Here is a 21201-nt window from a genome sequence, read left to right on the forward strand (position 1 = left end):
TTTAATTGAGCGAGAGGAGCTAGCACGACCGAAGGGCACGATTCTTAGTTAGCTACAACCGTGTGAAGCAAACCGACAATGAATGCAGGAAAAGCATAGGAAGAATGAACCATTATCTTAACTTAGCTAAAAGGTAGGAGTAACAAGGAAAAGGAAGATGGCATTAGACGAAAACACAACTTGCCTCAGGTGGAAACCGTGCTCACGTCTCCCGCATTACACGTATACAGTGCTTTGCCAATTATTCTACCGTGGCGGCCGCGCGCTCCCGTTAACATTCGCGTGCATTTGTGTATCTGAATAAGATTAGCCCTGGGAGTGCTTGCTGGCGTTACTTAGGCCATGGCAGCGGATGCACATAGAACCACAGAAAGCTTAGTTTGTAAGGATTCGTAATGCAAAAAAAGGGGTAAGCGGGTGCGCGTTGGCCACCTTTAACGGCTCCTAAGCTCGCACACTTACTTCGTCGTGACGCGTGCCTATAAAGACATGTTCTGCATCCGCTACCGTGGCGTTAGTGGTGCTGGCTGACAGTCCCAGTGCCCCCATATTTTGCACTGCATAAATACCCTTTAGAGTTGAGTCGCGCGCCTCATGCGGAACTTGTACTCCCGTCTGCGATAATTTTTTTATGAGTTTTTATTTTGCCTGCTGCTTATTACTTCTACATTCCAGTCAATAGAAAGTGATAATTTGACTGCGCTATCCTTTCTATTGTTTTATTGCCTCTTTGCTTTACATGGTCTTAACTATTTACATGATTGTGATACATGTCCTCATTTATCATTTAAATCTGTTGGTAATATCTGCGTTTGAATCTTTCTTGATTGTCTTTGTTTGGGACAGTTTCTCTAAAGAAAAGAGAGAGAGAGAGAGAGAGAGAGAGAAAAGCGAATGAAATTAGTACTGCCTACAGTATCTACAATTTGAATTCCTGTTTCAAAACGAATACCTTGATTCAGGATGGCACGGCGGTTTTCCAATGAAATCATTTCTGACTTTTACGCGTGTCCGCATCTATTGTAGTGAGAAGCAAATCTCCGTCTTAAAGCCTCGGGCAGCGGCGGTGTCGGCCTTCTGAGCCGAGCAGAGATTCGTCCCGGTGGCGCCGCTCGCGATCGTCCTTCGAGCAATTAGAGCCGCTGCGTTAATGAACCCACCCAATTATTTATAAATCCCTTCCGCTGCTAGTCACGTGTGCGCAATTAGCTCGCAACTTCGTGCGCGCGCGCAGAAGTGTGTAGTACCGTCGCCTTGGCTGCCGACGAAGCGGTCCCTGGTCACCTCCTCGTCGGGTCACCAAACTCGAAGCCCAAAGTCGGGAGGGAAGCGCCCCCTGGAGGAGCGAGCCCTACTGAATAAATAAAAGCAGCCTCTGAGATCGTGCTTGCCCGTCTGTGTGGCCGGAGAGGAAGCGGGGTCTAAAGAGAGTGGCGTCGCGCGAAGTGGCCATCTGTGTAACGCTTAATTCGAGTCACTTCCCCACCTTTCCCCCGTCTCCGACGCCCCGTAATCAGGAGATATGCTTTCCCTCGGCCGTGCCACGCAGTTAAGAACTTGCAGCTCGACGTGGGCCTGCAAGGCTTTTTCGCGATTGTGCCCGTATAGCGCACGACTGTGGCGCCTTACGACTAGCGTGTACCTTTGTCGTAGGTGTACTGCCTTCGCTGGTCTTGATGGGAGAAAGGGAGATCACTGGCCTAGTGTTAGCCTGTGAGTGATCCGCTGAATACCAAAGTGGGGAAAGGACGCAGTGAGTGAATGCATGAGTTGGGAGGTGGTAAACGAATGAGAGGGAGTAACTGAACGTATAAACTGCGAGAGAGCGCGTGCGCAAGTAAGTGAGGGACGGAGCGGGAGGAGGCGGTAAAAGAGAGGGAAATACAGGGAGGTTAGCAAGTGCAAGCACCGGCTTGGCTATCCTGTGCAGTGTAAAGGGGTAAGGGCAATATAAGGTGATAGGAGGAGAAAACTGTTGAGAAATAGAGAGAAAAACACACACACTAACGCGATGCAAAGCGCTACAAATTTCTGGGTCGTTCAATAATAACACATGAGTGAGCGTTAGTAATCGAGTGGTGAGTGAGTGGGTTGTGTTCGTGCGTGCGCGCATGCAATTGTGTGGAGGCCCAACTACATGCGTTATAAGGGAAAAACACGTATTGAAGGCCAACTAGAATAAAAATTTGGACCTCGTAATATGTTTAGCTTCAGATGGTGTAGATGTAGTCCAGAGTTGCACGGGATGCTGTCTGGTCAGGCAAGATCGCTGTTAGAGAAGAAGCAGGTCACTGACCATAAACAAAGAAAAATAATATTTCGAGATCGGTATGGATATCTCGTTCACAATGGGAAGGAGGTTACGCAGAATGTTCTATGCAGGAGGCCTTGATTGAGATTGCGACGTACTTAACAATGCAGACTGCTGCGCGAGATGTACAGTTCACAGCGATCAATAGCCAATTCTCTGTATCCCAGAATATAAATTACCGTCATCCGCAATGCCATACGTCCATTAGGTGAAGACTTTGAACCCCGAACAAAATAATTATAGGGAAGTGAAACATGCTTGCTATCGGCCAGTAAACTTGGTAACTAAACGCGAAATTGTCTGCGCAGTTTAAGGAATGCTTCACAGCGCAAGTGTGCTAAAAAAAGTAGATATCAGTAGATCTGTGACATTAGGCTCCACAAAAAATTTATGACTGACATAAACTAGCTAATAAATATATTGCGAGGATTTCGGAACGCCGGTGGCCAAGCGGAGTTCCTTGCGCCTTCACAACGATGCTTTCACACCTTCTTCTTGCTAAACTCGCTGCTTTACAAACTGTCTTTCAGGAGCTTCACTACGGGGACGATCCATAAACAACTTCGCAGTGGACATTTTCGAGCAGCACCAAGGCACACACATTCTACAGGTGAGCGCCTGTCGCAAACGATGCATGCACGACTCACGCGAGTCCGAAGCAGCAAGCTGACTGAAACGCAGTCGCTTTCTTTAGCGCAAGCTCCCTTTTACCTTTTCTAGGCCTAATTAAGAGTACTTCTGTGGCAGTAATGTAAAATAAGACAGGTAAAAACAAAAGCTTTTTTTTTCTTGTACTGTTAGACATGTGTTGTATATTAGGGTGTTGTTGTATTGTCTACATTGTATCCATTTCCATCTCGAATCATGTTTCCCTCTCCTCATTGAACTAGTGCTGCTCTGAAGTATTCTATAAATAAAAATAAAAGAAGAATGAAATCTACACGGAAAAAACAAGATGATTCCTATTAATAAATTACCTTTATACGATTCTAAAGAAGCAACGCTTGCCGAGAGGTGTGGCTTGGTAAGCCAGAAAGGACAGAAAAACAAAGGATGCGTGGCATCGGGGATTTTCGCGACGTCTGCTCGGGCCTGGTTAATTTTTTTTAATCACTAAAGATGAACTACATTGTATGCTACAAAAGCCGACAAGTGAACTTAGCACGCTTCAAGAACTTTCACTGAGCCACAGCTACTCAAATACCAAGATGTTGTTTGAGATCTGTGTCGCCACGCTGACGAGCCAGCGCTGTAGTTATCGGCGCGAAATTCAATAAATGCAACTTTTCCCTTCAATCTCTGTGCCCATTATTAACCTATTACGAAATAGAGTTTTTTCAGAACGTTGGCTTTGGGTTATGGTTCATTTTGAATAGTATTAAATTAGATACGACAGGGTAGAGTTACATTCAGAATGGTAATTGAGCAATTATGTTGCGAAGATTCAGCGATTCCCGATAGTGTCTGAGGAGCCACTAAGCATCTGAACGCACAAAATAAATAAATAAATAAATAACGAATTTTTTAAAGGCGCCTTATATATGCCCTTTTGGTTCGCGTTTAGATAGCATAGACGCGACCGACAGAAAACGGACCTATTTGCAAAGCTTGAATAATCTTAGCAAATAAAAGCAGTTTAGTTCCGTAACGACTTGCTTACTCTATCTGAATGTACAGTCGGCGTCAAAAGTTTGCGGAATGCGGTATCTGAGTAAAAGCTCGGTATTTCGGTAGCCTGGCTACGTAGCCTCGTGCGCGAATTTCCAGCTTGTATTTGCCTACGTACGAACAACGTAGTGCAGTACGGTGTTACTAGCTACGGTCGTGAGCACTGTTAAGAAATTTAACATTTTGTCAGAGACCGGTCCATAAGCTACTGACGCCGATTGTACTTGTCAGGTTGGCACTGCGGTGCCACTTTTTCCGACGCGCGTGTCAGAAACGGCGACTGTGCGTGTGCGTGTGTTCTGTTAGCTCGACAGGGGAATTCCAAGCCAGCGGAAGTTAGAACAAGTTGTTGACATGTATGTCTGGCTATCAGCAGTACATTCGTACAACAAAACATAAAATGTTATTTGGAGTAAGAAATATTATAGTAATAGTTTATTGCTACCGAAAGAAAAAAATCCGAGGACATCTAGGCATTTCTTATGGATTGCGAATGCGAAATCATTAACGTCCATCTGCACGACGCTGCGCGGTCCTTTATGAACATCTCGAGGGTAAACGGGCACGTCGAGAAACCTTGGCGTGTTTTGATTTGGGCTTAACCGAGGCGCAGTTAGAATGCAGGCGAGAGCTCGCGCGGAACGCGCGCATAAAGGCTTCCGAGAGCGAGGGTGACGTGGCGTCGCGGCGGGGCCCTCTCTCCTCACGCAACACCTGGCCAACGCCTCCCAGATAGCACAAGGCCGGTGCACTTGGTTCTGTGACGTCCCGCTAACTTGCCCGACGGCCGTAGTATCTAATGGGGACGCTCCCGAGTGAGCCGCGGTGATTTTGACGTCACCGCTTTCATCACGCCGGACTTGTAAACCGAAATTTCGGTCCAAGTAGCATGACGTCATAAAGCATAAGACACAGGCCTGCTGTCTTGGAGGCGCTGACCTGGCGCGCTATAACGCTGTAGCAGGTGGGCCGAATGCCCGCTCTGTTCCGTCGAGGCGCACTCGTGACGGGGCGTCGCAGCCAGTGGAAATTTGCCGCCTGCGGTTTGTCGCCTGCTGCAGACGACAGACGCCGGCTTTCTCGATCAAGGGGCCATTTGACGCTGTCGCATCAAAAGTTGCAGAATGTGACGAAGTCACAGAGGGCTTGAAGGGTAGCGCCTGGCAGGCCGCAGGTGAATAATAGATAGAAGAAATTATTGCACGTTGCAATAATTGTTACTTTAAGCCATCCACGAGGGAAACTTCGCTGGAACGTGTAACAAACGCTAATACGGGTCTTGTGTTAAGTTTTCTGCGCTAAAATAAGCATGTTAAGATACCAAGCTGAGCACACCGAAGTATGTTACGTTGCGCGTTGTGGGGTTAAAGATGTGTCCAACCAGACTGCTGTCTCTTCAGTCCTTTAAAAAAAGAGAGAGAGGCACCGTCTTGTCGACGAAATTCGATGCGCTCTGCACGCCTTTAACCCACATGAGGCAGGCAGCCTCCGGTTTTCTTGCACGAGGCTTCGGCGGCGGTTTGCTTCCAGACGCGCTCAGGGCTTGCGTGCTTTATTTTGAGTCGCTGCTGAATATTTGCCGCACATAAGAGCCGGTGCCTGTACGTATCGCCTATCCCCGTCAGTGGGAGACGTGACTTGAATCCCGCGAATCGTATATACGAAATGTGCTGCGCCACAGGGACTGAAACGAATCATTGTTGGAGAATTCGCACCGTACGCGAAGGCGCTTTTGAAGTTCTAGAAACGGGGAATGCTCTCGCTATGTCGCAGTTGCGTAAGTATTTATTTGGCAATGTTACATTTTCCTGTGTGTTAATGTTATAGTCTTCCGTTCTGCAAATGTTGTCGTCCTGTGATATTTACTTCAGTTTTGCAATGTTCTTGTTCTCAGTTGTTTGCGACCTTGCACATGCTTTCTGTATCTTTTTTTATACCATCCTGCTAACGTCAAAGAACTGGCCTGTCGAACATGTGAAGAAGCAAGCAAAGAGAAAGTAATCACACAACGAAATAAATAACTTTTCTAAAAGGGCCCCCTATAACAATGTATTCGTGTTTTCTCTCTTACGCATACACTGTTAGTCTAGCACAATCTGTATTCGTATCAATAAGAATATTTGGGGTTTTACGTGCCAAAACCACTTTCTGATAATGAGGCACGCCGTAGTGGAGGACTCCGGAAATTTTGACCGCCTGGGGTTCTTTAACGTGCACCTAAATCTAAGCACACGGGTGTTTTCGCATTTCGCCCCCATCGAAATGCGGCCGCCGTGGCCGGGATTCCATCCCGCGACCTCGTGCTCAGTGTATCCGTATCACAGTCTAAACATCCGTCTTACTATCTCAATCTGCGCACCTTGCCGGGATTTCACCCGCCCTCTTCTCGTATCTCCCCCTTATCCCTTCAAAGGCTGTTTCGCAGTCTATGTTTCTATACTATTATTTTTCCATTCACCCCACATTTTATCTCCGCGTATCGATCCACATATTTGTACCTATATCTGTGCCAGTCCTTCCCTAGCTCTCTCTTCCCCGCCTTTTACGCTTCTGTCTGCGTTTATCCCTCCCATCTGGCAGTAAGTGTCGCGTTTCCTATAGGTCTGCGCACGTCGTTGTCTTATCACTCAGCCGGTCGTCGTATCGGCACTTCACGCGGACTGGTGGGAGAGCAACGGGGCGAGAGTTTGAATCCAAGGCTCGAGACAACCCGGCGCGTACGGTTGTAGTTCCATTAAGAAGGAAGAATGTGTCTTTTCCTCGGTTTTTCAAAACTCCAGAGGTGTCTCTTGCAACGTGTGGCGAGGCCCACGACCGCGATAGCGCAGTGCGGCGATCGCAATTTATTGTCTGATATGGCAGGCGTAGAAAACACGGGCAGAACGAAAGGAACATTACAAACGCGCATGCGCAGAATGTGTGGGAGTCTGCGTGCGTGCGTGCGTGCGTGCGTGTGTGTGTGTGTGTGTGTGTGTGTGTGTGTGTGTGTGTGTGTGTGTGTGTGTGTGTGTGTGTGTGTGTGTGTGTGTGTGTGTGTGTGTGTGTGTGTGTTCCTCTTTCTCTGTGTGTTCCTTTTGTTCCTCTTTTTGTCCACGCTTTCTGCGCCTAACTGTTCTCAAACCGCGTAAGTTTACCAATTTGCACATCTTTTCGTCGTTCTAAGCGCATGCCATAGTGTCAGCGAGTCCTTCTCTGTGTATCGAGGAGCTGAGCCGGAACCAGAGCTTCAGCTCCCTGTACGAAGCGGACATTCCGTCGGACCAACTTTGAGGAAAAAAAAAAAGAAAACAAAGAAACATAAAAGTGGACCTGTAACACAAAGTGAAGAGAGTCTGTGCGAGCGAAGTCTCGCTGGTGTCGAAGAAGAATTCGCCTGCCGCTGCGGCGACTGACTTGCCCTGCCTTTTTCTTCCCTGCCAGGCTTAGCTCTCTCGTCGCGACGAGCATACTGAGTAGTTTCCTTTTTTCTTTTTTTTTTCCGGGGATCTAGGGAGTCGTCCGTGTCGAGCATTCGTTGGTATCCACCAGGAGACGCTGATGTCGATGCCGCGACTAGGCGGGTGTACGAGAGCCGTCACACTGGAAGATAGGTGCTCGCGCGCGTACGCGCGCCATGCCATCTTAGTTCCGTTCAGCGAAGCAGAATTCGTACGATGCCATTACGTCTATCTCCTGGGCTGCGACGAGCGAACTTTTTAAAGGTCCCCAGAAACGAGAAAAGCTTGGCTGTAGAAATTAAAATCAAATATTTGAATTTCTGAATACTTGTCGAGTGGCGCTCGAATAATCGGGTGCATGGGAATGCCACTTAGTGATAGCGCAGCTTTGACATAAGAAAACTGCGCTGGTCAAATAACCATACAAGGTACTGCAGGCACAACAGCCTAAGGAAAAATAAATAATGGCGACATGTTTTTCTCTTACCTAATAGTCCCTTCAGGCTTTCACAGAAACAACACAGAGCTCGAATTCTTGTGCAAATTAGAGCCTCTTCGGAAAGGTGCATGTTATACATCAAGACATCATCCTTCGCAATTCGCCCCTCTCTCCCAGTCTGCTTCACAACGCATCCGCGTCATTATTCTTTAGTTCTGTTTATGATTGTTCAGTACAGTCACTCTTTTCACACTTATGAGCAACACACCAGCAGTGGCCTTGCCTCAGCTTGCTGCCGTGTTCTAAGAGTTCTTTGAGCCATAAAGCTTCCTACAAAAAATTACGAGAGAAGACTCCCGCGCTGTGGTCATTCAGATATCATGGGAATTATGGGTAGTACACGGATTTGTCTAATCTTCGCACCTGTGGCTTCAGACGTTCTTGTGGCGCTATTTATACTTCTAAATTTCCAGACAGCTATAGTTTCCTGAACACTGTGCAATCAACCACGTTTTTCTCTGCGCCTATGCACAATCATTGCGAATTGATGCATTTAAACGCAATATTCGGATCGTCACGAGATCGTTTACAGACATAATGACGAAGTTTAACCAAAACCAATACTATGCCCATCATCATTCTTAAGCTGGAGGAACTGCCATACTTGCAACTCCTGTAAGCACTAACGACATAGTAACCGTTGGTAATTTTTTCTTGGAAACTCTTTTACATTTTGAGCGCATTGTGTGGCATAGCGACGGCAAGACGCCGGAGCCATCAGCAGAAGTAATCAGTAAGAGAAATCTTTCTGCCGTGAGCTTGTGCCTTCCCCCGCCGCCGCCGCCAAGAAAAAGAAATAATAGGGAAAACTTTTAAATGACTGCAGTAGTGATGAGCACGGCCGGCGACTGACAAATCAAGCTCTCTCGGCTCAAGTTGGTCCGGTATTTTCGCATGCGTCACTGTATACATTCCAGAGAAATCGCTTGCGCTTGCGTAGATTCGCGGCTGTTACAGCACGATGCTCGTCGCCCATACGGTGTGGCTATAGATTTGGGCGTGCCGCTATGAAAATGGCGACAGTGCTTCCGAAATTTCGAGTAGAGCAAGCGCGTCTTGAGCTGAGCGATAGCGTGATAAAGCGGTATTATTCGGTGAAAGCAGTCACTGGCTAAAGGTAAAAGAAAGCATGCATGGCGGCATTCCGTCCACCATTGCTTCGGCCCAGACGCGCCTATGCAAAGGAACGTGAATCTTTTCCCTGTCACGTGTTCGATGCATACGAAATACGCAAGTAGCGGAGGAGACAAGGCAACGCGCGTTCAAATCTGACTGTTGTCGTTACGTATACCATCTGTAAGCAACGTAGCTCGCTGGAGTTTAAGCGCTCACAGCTTCGCCCCTGCAGCACCGAACTTTGTGAGTCGGTGTACGCACACTGACTGAAGTTTCTAGATTTCGCCGCACTGCTTTTGGTGAGTTTGTACATGCAGCCTTCTCGAGAATACTTACAGGACCTTCGCCTTTCTCTCCATTTCTTTTAGCTTGTTTCTAAGCTACGCTTTTGCGTACTTGTGTTTTCTCGAAGCGACTCCGCGCCGACGGTATCCCGGCCACCGGGATTCTCGTTGTCTCGGTGTCGCATTTTTACGTCTGCTTCGCGCCGAATGTCGCATTCAGACGGCGTACACAGGCCTCTCTGCAGGAGCGTATCCCGTCGGCGATTTATTCTCAGTATCTCCCTTGCCTAACGCTACGCCACTGACGCCGGAGCGATATAGCTGGAGGGAAGGATAACGCTGAACAAAGTTGTTCTAACGTAAATTTCGTTTATTTTTCCCCCTTCTTATACCTTCTTTTTTGTTTCCCAACTCCAAACTGGTAGCTGAGAAATTCTGACTTATTCGGTATTCAACAGAGGCGCGGCTGGGATGGTAATTGTGTCGTTACTGTTCCTATTCGAATAAAAGTTGTATTTATTTTCGTTGAAAAGACATAAAGAGTGGGCTGCAAAAAAGGAAGACTGCTTCATAAACTTAGCTTTATCTTTCACGGAAAGCCTTTCTCAAAGACAGCAATACCGTGAATAAACATATTGTGTCAATACAGTGTGGATATAGAAAGAGTAAAGTAAGCTGGAGTGATGTAGCAATAAACAAAAGTAAACCAAACATGAGAGTGCAGCGACGTACAATAAATCTTAAAGGGGTAACAAAGACAAAGACCGAGTCAGCTTGTACTGGTAAAGTATTCTTTACAAACTCATTTCCGCCATGTTCGCAGTAGCATATTGATTATTATAGAAGAGAAAATGAAGGCCAAACCTCCATTTTTTTTTTTCATTTCGTGCCACACCCTCAGTTCAGGTACGTCAATGTGACGCCACAGATTTCAAAGTTTCTTTTTTTAACATTTGCGCCGATGTGCCGCAGTCTTCGAAACTTGGTAAGTATCAGCCTTTAACGTCATTCGGGGTAGTCCCTCTGCAGACTGGTACCGAGCAGACGCCGTCGAAATTCCCGACTCCACAGCGACCTGGTACGGCCGTAGTTCAAGGCGGCATCGTCATTCGCCTTTTTGTTCGTCCTTTCTGTGTGGTTTATAAAACGTGTTCTCAACGGTAATAGTAGCTGTATTAAACGTTGTAGAGGGATAATTTTCAAATACAGTTCAACCTATTTTTCTCTCGAGCGGCCCTTTAAGAATGCGTCGGCCGCCGTGTTCTGGGCAACAAGCATTGCGGGAAGGCTAACTCGGCACTTTTGTTAGGATGAATATTTATCTCGAGGCCAACTCCGAACGCAGAAATATTTTCATAAGACAACTACCGGACCGATTTGAGTAAAGTTGCTGCTTTTCAGATAGAAAGCTAAATTTTAAATAATGTAGGAAGCAAAGTCTTCTTCATAATGCTGAAGATTGGTACATTTAAAGAAAAATTAAAGCACGAACCTTACATAACTATATTTGTGCACGAAGATCAGTTATCGCTGTAAACTGCGATAGCTTATATATTAGTTGTGAAATTTGTGTGAAAAATATTACTTATATATTAGTTTGATATTTACGTTGTGAAAGCTTACGTTATATTGTTACATTGCTTACGTGGGTTCTCAAAAAGTCAGATTAATAAATGGGTAGTATAATTGAGAGTGGTGTAAAGTACCTCAATTGTACACTTTAGATGTTTTAATAGATGTAGTTTTCAGAATGGTGATACGTTTATTGCTGAAGAGTTACAGTGTCAGGATGGTTCACGAATTTGTTAATTTTTTCTTTCATGCAGTTTTGATATTTATGAATAATTAAAAAGATCATGTTTGCGCCCCAAATAAAAAATCTGACTTCGATAATCACTGGAGTATAGCTTTTTTCCGTTTAAATGCAACAAAACTCATCAGATTTGGCGCTATGGCTGCCGAGCAGACCGATTTCTCTGTTTGTGCTTGCATTTGTTATAGGAGCTCCTCAGCTAAAGCTTCCTGTTAAGGGCCCGTGGCATTGGAGCAGTACTATTAATATTTGATTAACATAGTCGTGAAAAAAAAAGACTATGGTGTCTTTCATGGCACTTTCTATACGAATCGATATTTTGCTTCGTACCTCGCGTAATTCATTGTTATAACTTCGTTTTTTTTATTTTATTTTCTCCTTTGCAGTCACTAGATGGTTTTACCTTTGCGCTGGGAGCAGATGGCCGCTTTTTGTACATTTCGGAAACTGTGTCCATCTACCTTGGGCTGTCTCAGGTAAGAAAAAAACAGCAAACTCGTAGTTCATTATGCTACAACTGAGCTACTGTAATTCGATATCACTATCATCGTCGGTCCACCGACGCTTTCGATTACACTGCCTCCGTGATCGGTCCGCGTTACATACTATATAAAAACCTATAGGAGGACACATATCCTGCATTGATATCAGGATTAGTACACCTGATTATTGAGCCTCCAGGATCGGCGCGCTTTTATTTTACGTTGAAACTATCGAAGGAAGCCCGTGAGTGGCCTGTGTAATGCTATCGCATTAAAAAAGCTTGGTCATCCGAATTTATGGTGCTCCTGAATTAACGGTGCTCCAATGGGTTCTGTTCGCAAAATCAACTGCAGGCAGTAAGAAATAGCCTAGTTTTCTTTGCGCTGTGTGTGCTCCTTCATACGTAATACGCACCAAACTGCGGATCCGTAAGGCGCCGGTCCCAGTGATGTACGCGAACAAAAAGCTTCGTAAGCAACCTGCTTGTCTAATGAGCTGCGGAGGTGTGCGAAGGTCCGTTGATAAGTGCTAGACACTTCAACGAAGAGGCAAAACACAGGGCTAGAGAGATAACGTGGAAGTCAGCACACTTCTTGCAACGCTGTCAGAGTTCTAACTTCAGCAAGAATTCACTTATCTGTGGCACTATGCGTCAGCGCGGAGGCTTGGCGACATCCATAACGAACCTTGCATGTCTAACCGATATGTCATGATCACTGGTTAAATTTTGGTACGTACCTTTCGAATACCTCTTAAAATTTATTGTAGTCATAAGAGACCATAAATACCTGGTCGTTATATAACGTTACTGAAGTACTAAAGCGCCAAACAGACGACATAAGAAGAGACACGGACGAGCGCTTACTAACAACTGATGCTTTATTGGCGGAAACGCACAATATATATACGCAAATCTGGCGGCGCAACTCACACGTTGTCGAAAATCACATGGTAACCAGGCAAAAGGTGATAAGTTTACATTGGACAAACGGGGAGGTGTTTAAATGAAAGGCTAAAAGAACACGAACGCTCACAAGAAAAAGGAACTGGTTCCAACATGGCCATCCATTGCAGAGAGTGCGGGTGCAAGCCTCGCCTAAGAGATACCATTGTTCTGGACAGAAGTCGAGATAGCGTTGCCCGAGAGCTGAAGGAAGCCTTCTACATTAAAAGGAAGGGCCTTGAATGCGTCAGCGAACCATTAAAAATTCTGTATAAAAGCGAAATGTCCTTTTTAGAAGCCCTTAGCTAGAGCTGAGCATGTTGCTGCGCCGCCTGCGCTTGGTGAAAAATCTTAATCTTTTAGTTTTTAATGAGGTACTCCCTTACGGCGGTGTTTTGTGTATCGCGTAACCAAATTATCATTTATGATCATTTGGCCCTATACACCACGTGTCATTGTCACGAACGTCACCTTCACAATCGTATTATCGCCTTTTGCCTGGTTATCATGTGATTTTCGACAACGTGTGAGTTGCGCCGCCAGATTTGCATATATATATATATATATATATATATTGTGCGTTTCCGCCAATAAAGCATCAGTTGTCAGTAAGCGCTAGTCCGTGTCTCTTCTTGTGTCGTCTGTTTGGCGCTTTAGTACTTCAGTAACATGCACCAACTAGCCCAACAAGAAGTTCTGCTGTTATATACCGTATTGTCTGGGTAGTCTTTGGCACTGTAACGATTGTAGAGCGCGTCAATATTGTGATTTGGGGCGAGCTGGTCGAACTTCACGGCGCCAAATGAAATGAAAAGTGGGGAAGAACGTAGGCGGGGTGTGGTTAGCACAAAGAAGTACAAACACAGGCGCTGTCTACGAACTGAGTTTTATCGGTCAACTATAGTATATATATATGGGCAAGAAGGTGCTATAGTTATCGAACACAACATTGCAGACACGTGGCAATGTAGCGAGCTTCTCGTGTGGTATGATTGCGGTGTTTGCTGAGGAATTGTCTTGTAAAACACGATGCCATTTTTTCTCCAAGCATCCTTAGAAAATCAAGTGCGAGGGGTACAACAGAGGGCTGCAGGCTTTTATGCACAGTCGCTTTCCCTTCTCAGATCGCTACAGAACTTGAATAACCGTAGAGGCTTATACAGTATGCGTCCAGAACGACGTTCCTTGGTTGGTGGACGCTGCCATCCGCGCAGGTGGAGATGACGGGCAGCAGCGTGTTCGACTACGTGCACCACCAGGACCACGCCGAGCTGGCCGAGCAGCTGGGCATCAACCTGTCGCAGTCGGTGTCCTCGCCGTCGGGCGGCTCGGGCGGCTCGGACGACGGCTCGTCGACGCCAAACTCGCTGGACAGACCAGCCCCCGTGATGACTCTCGGTAGCAGCGCAGCCTACAAGGGTCTAGAAAGGTCCTTCTGCGTACGCATGAAGTCTACTCTTACGAAGCGAGGCTGCCACTTCAAGTCTTCCGGATACCGGGTCAGTATGTGCCCCACATACACACGGAACTACCATATAAAGTCGACGCAACCCATGAGGGTGACATTTTGCAACAACCTTCATAATCGTAATAAAGAAAATGGAAATGAAATTGGAAGAAAATTTGGATTCAGTGTCTGTTGGCTTCCCATTATTCTTGCTAAAAACAGATTCCTTCGATTTCCCTGGTGCTTGTCGCTCACAGCGTCAGATGGGAGAATCCAATATGTTTTTTTTTTCTAGCAATATATATTCTTCGCGTACTTCTACGCAATTTGGCGTGTCATCGTCGTCTGTTTCACCGAGTAGAAGCTGTCGCTGCTCTAGCAACAATGCTGTTGATGTAGGCGATCCGATTACTTCAGCGAGGCTTCGCGTGATTCGGCACCCGATGCATGGGTGTATACACGGCTGTCAACGTTTCTGGCCGATGTGATGTCATCGTATCTTGTTCAATCTATCTTTAAACGAACAAACGTGCAGGTGGTTTTGGTCCTGTGCCACCTGCGGCCCCAGTACTCGTTCTCGCCCGGCCGCTCCAAGCAGCCGCCGCAGATCCTGGGCATGGTGGCGATGGCGATCGCGCTGCCGCCGCCCTCGGTCAACGAGGTGCGCCTCGAGTGCGACATGTTCGTCACGCGGTTGGGCTTCGACTTCCGCGTCGCCCACTGCGAGCCCCGCGTCGCCGACCTGCTCGACTACAGCCCCGAGGACCTGGCCGGCCGGAACCTGTACACCCTTGTGCACGGCCAGGACGTGCAGAAACTGAGAAAGTGTCACGTGGACCGTGAGTAGATCGTCTTGCATCCTCGGCGCACACTGTGTTCGTTCTGCTGAAGGAGTAAGCAATAGCTGGTGCCCAAATCTGCGCCCTAGCGATGGCGTCCTCAGGATAACAAATGCAGATCTCGAAGGCGATGCTTTTGCCGGCTGCGTGCGGCAGAAGCGACTTTTGCGAGCTGGAAACATGTCACAGACGTCAGCTTTCGGACACCACCTATGGCCCCACATAGAGAAGCGTGCCATGCGCAATAGAATGCTTTGGCGTAGCTTTACACTCACGAAAGCTCTCTGTTTCATTAATGTAATCTTCTGGGGACCCTTGAGGTTCAAATAAAATAATAAAAAAATAAAAAACTGAGTGCCTAGTTTCACGAACAGTCGCCTGCATGGAGTGGTTCCCGACTTCTCTCTTCCTTCTGGACAACCGAGGTGTGGAGGAACTCTGTTGTGCCGTCTGTGGCTTCGTGTCGTGTTTACCTAGTCATAATCCTCCCTTGGTGTAATGGCTCATAGTCCTACACTGCAAGAAAAAAAATTCATCCTTTAAACATTATCTTGTCCCCGAGCAATAATTGCATCTTATGTGTCTTTCCTTTCCTTAACGCTGCACACCCGATACTTTCAGGTTACGTACATGGGGCAAGGAAAATGATAGGAGGGAGCATATCACAACGCGACTGAAGCCAACCTGGTGACCCAACACGTGATCGCACGTCAAAGTTCGCAGTTGGTTTTAGTGTTCCCGCTCTGCAGGCAGAGCCACGGCATGGCAGCTGAACAAGCGCGCACCGAATAAAAACTACTGGCATGGCTACCGGGAACCAAACGTCTCAGCAAATCTCGATTTTTCCTCCGTGGTCTTGATGCAAGGGGTCACGTGTTGGGCCATGACTGTGGCTTCACGGAGCGTTAACTTGCCTAGGTTGGCTGCGCAGCGTAATGCTCCCTCCTATATTTTTCCTTCCTCCATGGTCACGTACGGCATGTTGCGACCGTAGTATTAAAGGAAGAAAATGCACGCAAGATAAATGACGGTGTTTATTCGGGCACAAAGCAAGCCCCAAAGCGTAGAAATGTTTTTCAGACTACCTGGGACACATGCGGTCGCAAGTAAACAATTGCACATCTGTGTATCTACCCACGGAGAGGCAGGGACTGTGAACCACTCTAGAGACAGTGGATAGGGGGGGGGCGCGATCAGGACAAAGGTATTTCGACAGCGTTGACAACAGATGTGGTCGTTAAAGGCAGCTAAAGTGCTACTTAACCCCTTGCGGTCTACGGGCTTGCGAGATAGACTGTGATGGTGAGATGTGCCGCCTCAGAATTTTTTGCGCCTATTTATGTTTTCTTACTCACCTTTCTTTCTTTCCATCTGTTTAATTTCCCTTTCCCCCTCCTTTCATACAGGGTAGTAAACGGGACTTTTTTCTTCCGGTTAACATCACTTCCTTTTCTCGGTTCCTTTCTCTGTCTCTCTAGATAAAAAATTGGCACCGAAGAGTTGCTATTCTTTACTATTCTTGCGTTTAATACAACAAATTTCGTTCGATTAGGTTACGGGATTAGCCTGATGAAATTATTTCTCCGTTATAATGAGAAAATAGCAGTTGGCGCTCTGCCTTCCTCTTAACCGTGTGAACTGCCTCCTCCAGTGTCACTACACCAGTGTGTGCTCGCTGTCCTTACATCTGCATGCGCTTGGGCAAGGCGTGTCGGGAGCACAATCACAACGCCCACTCCTTACTGGCACGCAGTGATGAACAAGGGCCAAGTAATGAGCGGCTACTACCGGATTATGAACAAGAACGGCGGCTTCACCTGGATGCAGACCTGTGCCACGGTCATCTGCAACAACAAGAACTCCGAGGAACAGAGCATCATCTGCGTGAACTACGTCCTCAGGTACGTGTACACGTCAAAAAATTCTGCATCCTTGAGGATGCTAGTCTGCCGAATGGCTACCACCCTTACATTTAAGGTTACAGAATTGTTTATTTTATACGATAGCGAGCTCGAACTGGATCTGCAACGAGAAAATGCGTAGTTGAAAACTGTGCAACACCTCTGACCACTGAAATATTTGACATGAGAGTTTGACAGTGTTATAGCTATGGAAGTTTATTTCATGCTGTTGTTGTGCCGCACTTTTCGTGCCGCATTTATACTTACTACAAGATGCCATCAGAAAACAGTTCCCTCTAACCCTTAAGATGTAGCTATAAATCGGTATGGTATGGTATGAAGGACTTTATTGGGTCCTGAAGGTCAACCCTAGGTCGACGTGGGCCGCTCCCACGTTGGAACTGTCAGGCCGAGCCCTTCAGCCACATCGCGGGCCTTCTAAACTGCCCGTAATTGGTCAAAGAGTGATTCACTGTGTGACTCTATTCATCGCCGACTCCTATCAAAATGCATGAAAACAGAGCAATCATTTTTTCTGCAACCACTATACCAAATTTGATGAGATGTGCTGCATTAAAAAAGTTTAGAATCTAGGGACTGTTTTAAGGGGATATTTGATTTAGGCCTTCTATATTTTAATAAATATTCTCAAAAAGAAAATTACAATACTTTGAAAAATAGAACTACCCATTTCACAACTTTAACTCAGCAGTGAAAAACAATATCAAAATACTGTAAACTACACCTAATAATACATCTAAAGCGGACAAAACTGATGTATTATACACCGCTATGAAATATACCACTATTATGTGACTAAGATTTTTTTTCAAACCCTTGTAAACATTGTAACAAAGTCACCTAAGCTGTAAATTCATATACCGAATTTGTCCAGTTGAGATGCTGCAATGGATGCAGTTCACAGAACTGCGACATCTGTTTTTGGTGCAGAGTTATGGATTTGCAAATTTCATGCTTCTATTTTTTCAAGCTTAACGGTCTCTGACAATCTTTGTAAACAACTTAAGGCACTGTACCGAACGTTTGCTTCCAACAGTCATTAGCATTTAATTTTCTCTCTAGAATGCAACAAATTTCATTGTAATCAGTCCAGGGGTTGTCTCAACAAAGCATTTCTACGTTTTATGTGTACTTGAATAATAATAATAATATTTGGGGTTTTACGTGCCAAAACCACTTTCTGATTATGAGGCACGCCGTAGTGGAGGACTCCGGAAATTTTGACCACCTGGGGTTCTTTAACGTGCACCTAAATCTAAGCACACGGGTGTTTTTCGCATTTCGCCCCCATCGAAATGCGGCCGCCGTGGCCGGGATTTGATCCCGCGACCTCGTGCGCAGCAGCCCAACACCATAGCCACTGAGCAACCACGGCGGGTGTACTTGAATAGGGTAATTGGAGTTGGCCTCGAGCTAAAGTTTCCTCTTATGTTGCCGATGAGATAAATCAAGCACCATCTATACACTCGTAAGGGTGTGGCAATTTTAGTGTCTACCGTTTTCTGAAAGTATGACAAAAGGATAGGAAAGTTAGGAGGTGTTAGTAATGGTGCACATATGCCATAATGATTCACGATAATATTCGATATTTTATTAAATAGTGATGCCTGCTATGCGGGCCACTTACGGCCAGCCGCGTTTGTCTGCAAGTTGCGAGATTATCCTTCTCCCCGGCTGGGTCTGAAGTCATGGCTATACGGTTGTGAACCATGGCATTAAATGGCCGGCTAGTGTTAGGCAGCACGTCCGGCGAGGCAGCGAGATAGGCCAGTTTGCGCATGCTTCGTGGATTATTCAGGTTTCGCCTTGCAAACATTGAAGCGCCATGTGCGACAGTGAAAAAGAATGTTTCTGTGCATGTGCAGCAAAATTAGCCGTGCGACGAATTCTACACTTGAAATACTTTTTACAGGGTAACACTTGTTAGGTGATCGAGTACGCTTGAAACACTTGTCAGTGAACGAGCAGTGATCGAGCCGAGGTATGCTGATGTTTTCTTCCAGTCGTCACGCTTATTAGCTGAATGCGACCGTAAACTGGCGTAACTTCAGGTCTTTCGTATCATGTCGTCCTCATAAACGTTCTTCTGGGATAAGCATTCTGGTTTGCCACCGGCGTAGGGCTTGGTTAACATTCCCATCTTTCATTCTGCTCTCTTGAAAAATATGCCAACATAATATTGTAATGCAATCACTGCTTTAGAATTTTCTTCTTTTTGCGGATTTCCTCTCCATTTCTCATGTGTCTGCAGTGGCGTGGAGTACGAGCACTGCGTCATGGACTGCAGCCAGATGCGCGGCTTGGGCGACATCAAGCCCGACGATCCGAGCAATTCCGAGAGGGGATCCACGCCGGACAACGAACCACGAGGTGGGTTATTCAAGTTCGCTTATCCCTTCTACCTACTGCTACTGTAAAACTATCCTTATCACCACCCCATTTCATTCGTAACAAGGGTTGAGATACTCTGTGTGGGTAAATAAAAAATAACAAAAAAGTAAGGAAAAAGGAAAGAAGCTATAGGCTGTTCACATAAAACTGGGACTGAATAAAGTTTCGATAGCAAGTTCAGATACACGCCGTGCTCATCAATCGTTCTTTCAGCTCCACGTTAAAAGCCCATGATCAGGCGAGTTTACTGTGCGTATGCTCGATCGTTTATGCGTGACCCCTTCATACCTTGTCATCCTGTGTTTCTTTATGGAACGGATCATGAAAAATGACAGTGCATATTTATATGTTTGTCCGTCGTAATAATAAAATCAGCAGCTAGTTCAGCCCACCGTGTCGTTTTCAATGGGCTTTAACCTTTGTCATCGTCCTTAGCACTTGGCCCACCCAAATATGTACAACCAACTAGCCAATGTTTCCACTCTAATTAATCGCCTACCTGCAAAAGACTACATCATATCCTGAAGAAGCCAAAGAATCGATATTGCAAGTTTCCAGCACTTTTGCTCTGCCAGAATGCCTACCAAATAAAAGAAAGTTCAAAGTGCTGTAAAATGTGCGTCATCACGCTGACTTAAAGGCACTGAGGTACTGTAGCGAAATTGAAACGAAATAGAAGTTTGGCCTGAACTTTCCACTAAGAATTAACTTTTCGCAGCTAATGAATTAAGTTAGAATTTCGAAATATTTGCCAGTCTAAGCTGAGTTATTTTTTGTTGATTGGTGTGAATACGCTAAGTAATTTTCCATCTGCCCCTCGTGTGCTCGCACTTCGCAGAGGAACGGTCGCCGGGCCGTGCTGCCGAGCCTTCCCCGAAGAGCCACGAGGCGCCGCCATCGTCCGCCCCCGCACTGGGAGGGAGTCAGGACGTTCCCTCTGCCGCCGAGCAGCAGCAGCACTTGACGCAGCTGGGCGCTGTGGGGAAGCTCGACTCGCTCAGGAATGCCAAGGTGGGATCGATTGCCCATGGTTTATTCCATGTCGACGTGCCTCTTCTATTTCAATTTTGTCACTTTCGCATCATCTACAGACTTTCATATCTTTATTCTAGCTGCCCTTGTCATGTTCAAATCGGTCTCGACTTTTTTCCTTCACTCACTTGCAAACATCTGATTACTGGCAACTCAACCTTTTTGATAAAGTTTAGTAGAATCTAGGTAACTTATTCTAGGTACAGTTAAACGTGGAACCAGCGTAACTAAACCGCGAATGTATGCGTTTACAAACAGCATGAGCCAGGGTGTTCATTCCGTGCTACTGCTTGTATAGGTAAGAAATAGTCTGTCATTGGCACCTCTTTCCTGTTCAAGGTGGCCTCGTGTATTACAGGCACTGGAGAAGAGAAGATATTTTCGTACGATAATTGGGCCTTCAGAGGTGAAGTAGCAAAATGTGTGCTTACCGTTGAGGATATCAACAAAAAGCGCTTTTACAGTTGGATGGCCAGGCTGTCATCTGAGAAGGCAAAACCCAGGCAGTGTGTGTTGCGCAAACTCGTAACCATTGTCTCATGGCTGAGTGGGTGATTTCATGTAAAGAATCGTCGATTTTGTCGCAGATGTTTCTATCGTGAGATTGACCGAATGTCTCACTTGGTTCATACAGCATGTGGAGAGCTGAATGTTCACAGTATCGTTGCTCCTGCTGGCTGTACGCAGATTCGGGGCACAAGGAGGTCCGATTCGAACTACATTCAAATGGCCTGCCACACGTACGTGGATGCCTACCAGGTCAGATGGTGATGCTGCTGAAAGTACTTTTGCATTAAGCACCTTCTACACGTGTCCTCCATTCTTCCGAGCACGTCACCCAGCACATCCTCGCACTCGTATTGTGTTGCCCCACAGAACAGCACATCGCACTGAAACCGCACTATCCTTCAAAATGACATGTTGCTAAATGGTTTGTTTCCATAATAGCACGAATTCAGACAACCAGTACAGTAAGACATGACGGGTTCTGCGCTGCAGATTCTGTATCAATTCCA

The 21201-nt window shown here is 46.2% G+C and overlaps 1 protein-coding gene across 5 annotated transcripts in view; it reads left to right on the plus strand.

Moving 5' to 3' along the window:
• trh (PAS domain-containing protein trachealess) overlaps positions 1-21201 on the plus strand; it is a 534047-nt gene that overhangs the window by 497678 nt on the left and 15168 nt on the right. For 4 of the 5 annotated variants that reach the window (XM_075700282.1, XM_075700286.1, XM_075700285.1 and 1 more), the window contains 8 exons: positions 2842-2921; positions 11515-11604; positions 13769-14053; positions 14537-14840; positions 16594-16741; positions 19014-19132; positions 19992-20164; positions 20873-20944. In XM_075700282.1, coding sequence (XP_075556397.1) covers positions 2842-2921; positions 11515-11604; positions 13769-14053; positions 14537-14840; positions 16594-16741; positions 19014-19132; positions 19992-20164; positions 20873-20944 — 1271 coding nt within the window. The remainder of the gene's footprint in view (positions 1-2841; positions 2922-11514; positions 11605-13768; positions 14054-14536; positions 14841-16593; positions 16742-19013; positions 19133-19991; positions 20165-20872; positions 20945-21201) is intronic. The other variant, XM_075700284.1, reaches the window with a different exon arrangement.

This window comes from Dermacentor variabilis, chromosome 7 (assembly GCF_050947875.1).
Source record: "Dermacentor variabilis isolate Ectoservices chromosome 7, ASM5094787v1, whole genome shotgun sequence".
NCBI classification, from domain to species: domain Eukaryota; kingdom Metazoa; phylum Arthropoda; class Arachnida; order Ixodida; family Ixodidae; genus Dermacentor; species Dermacentor variabilis.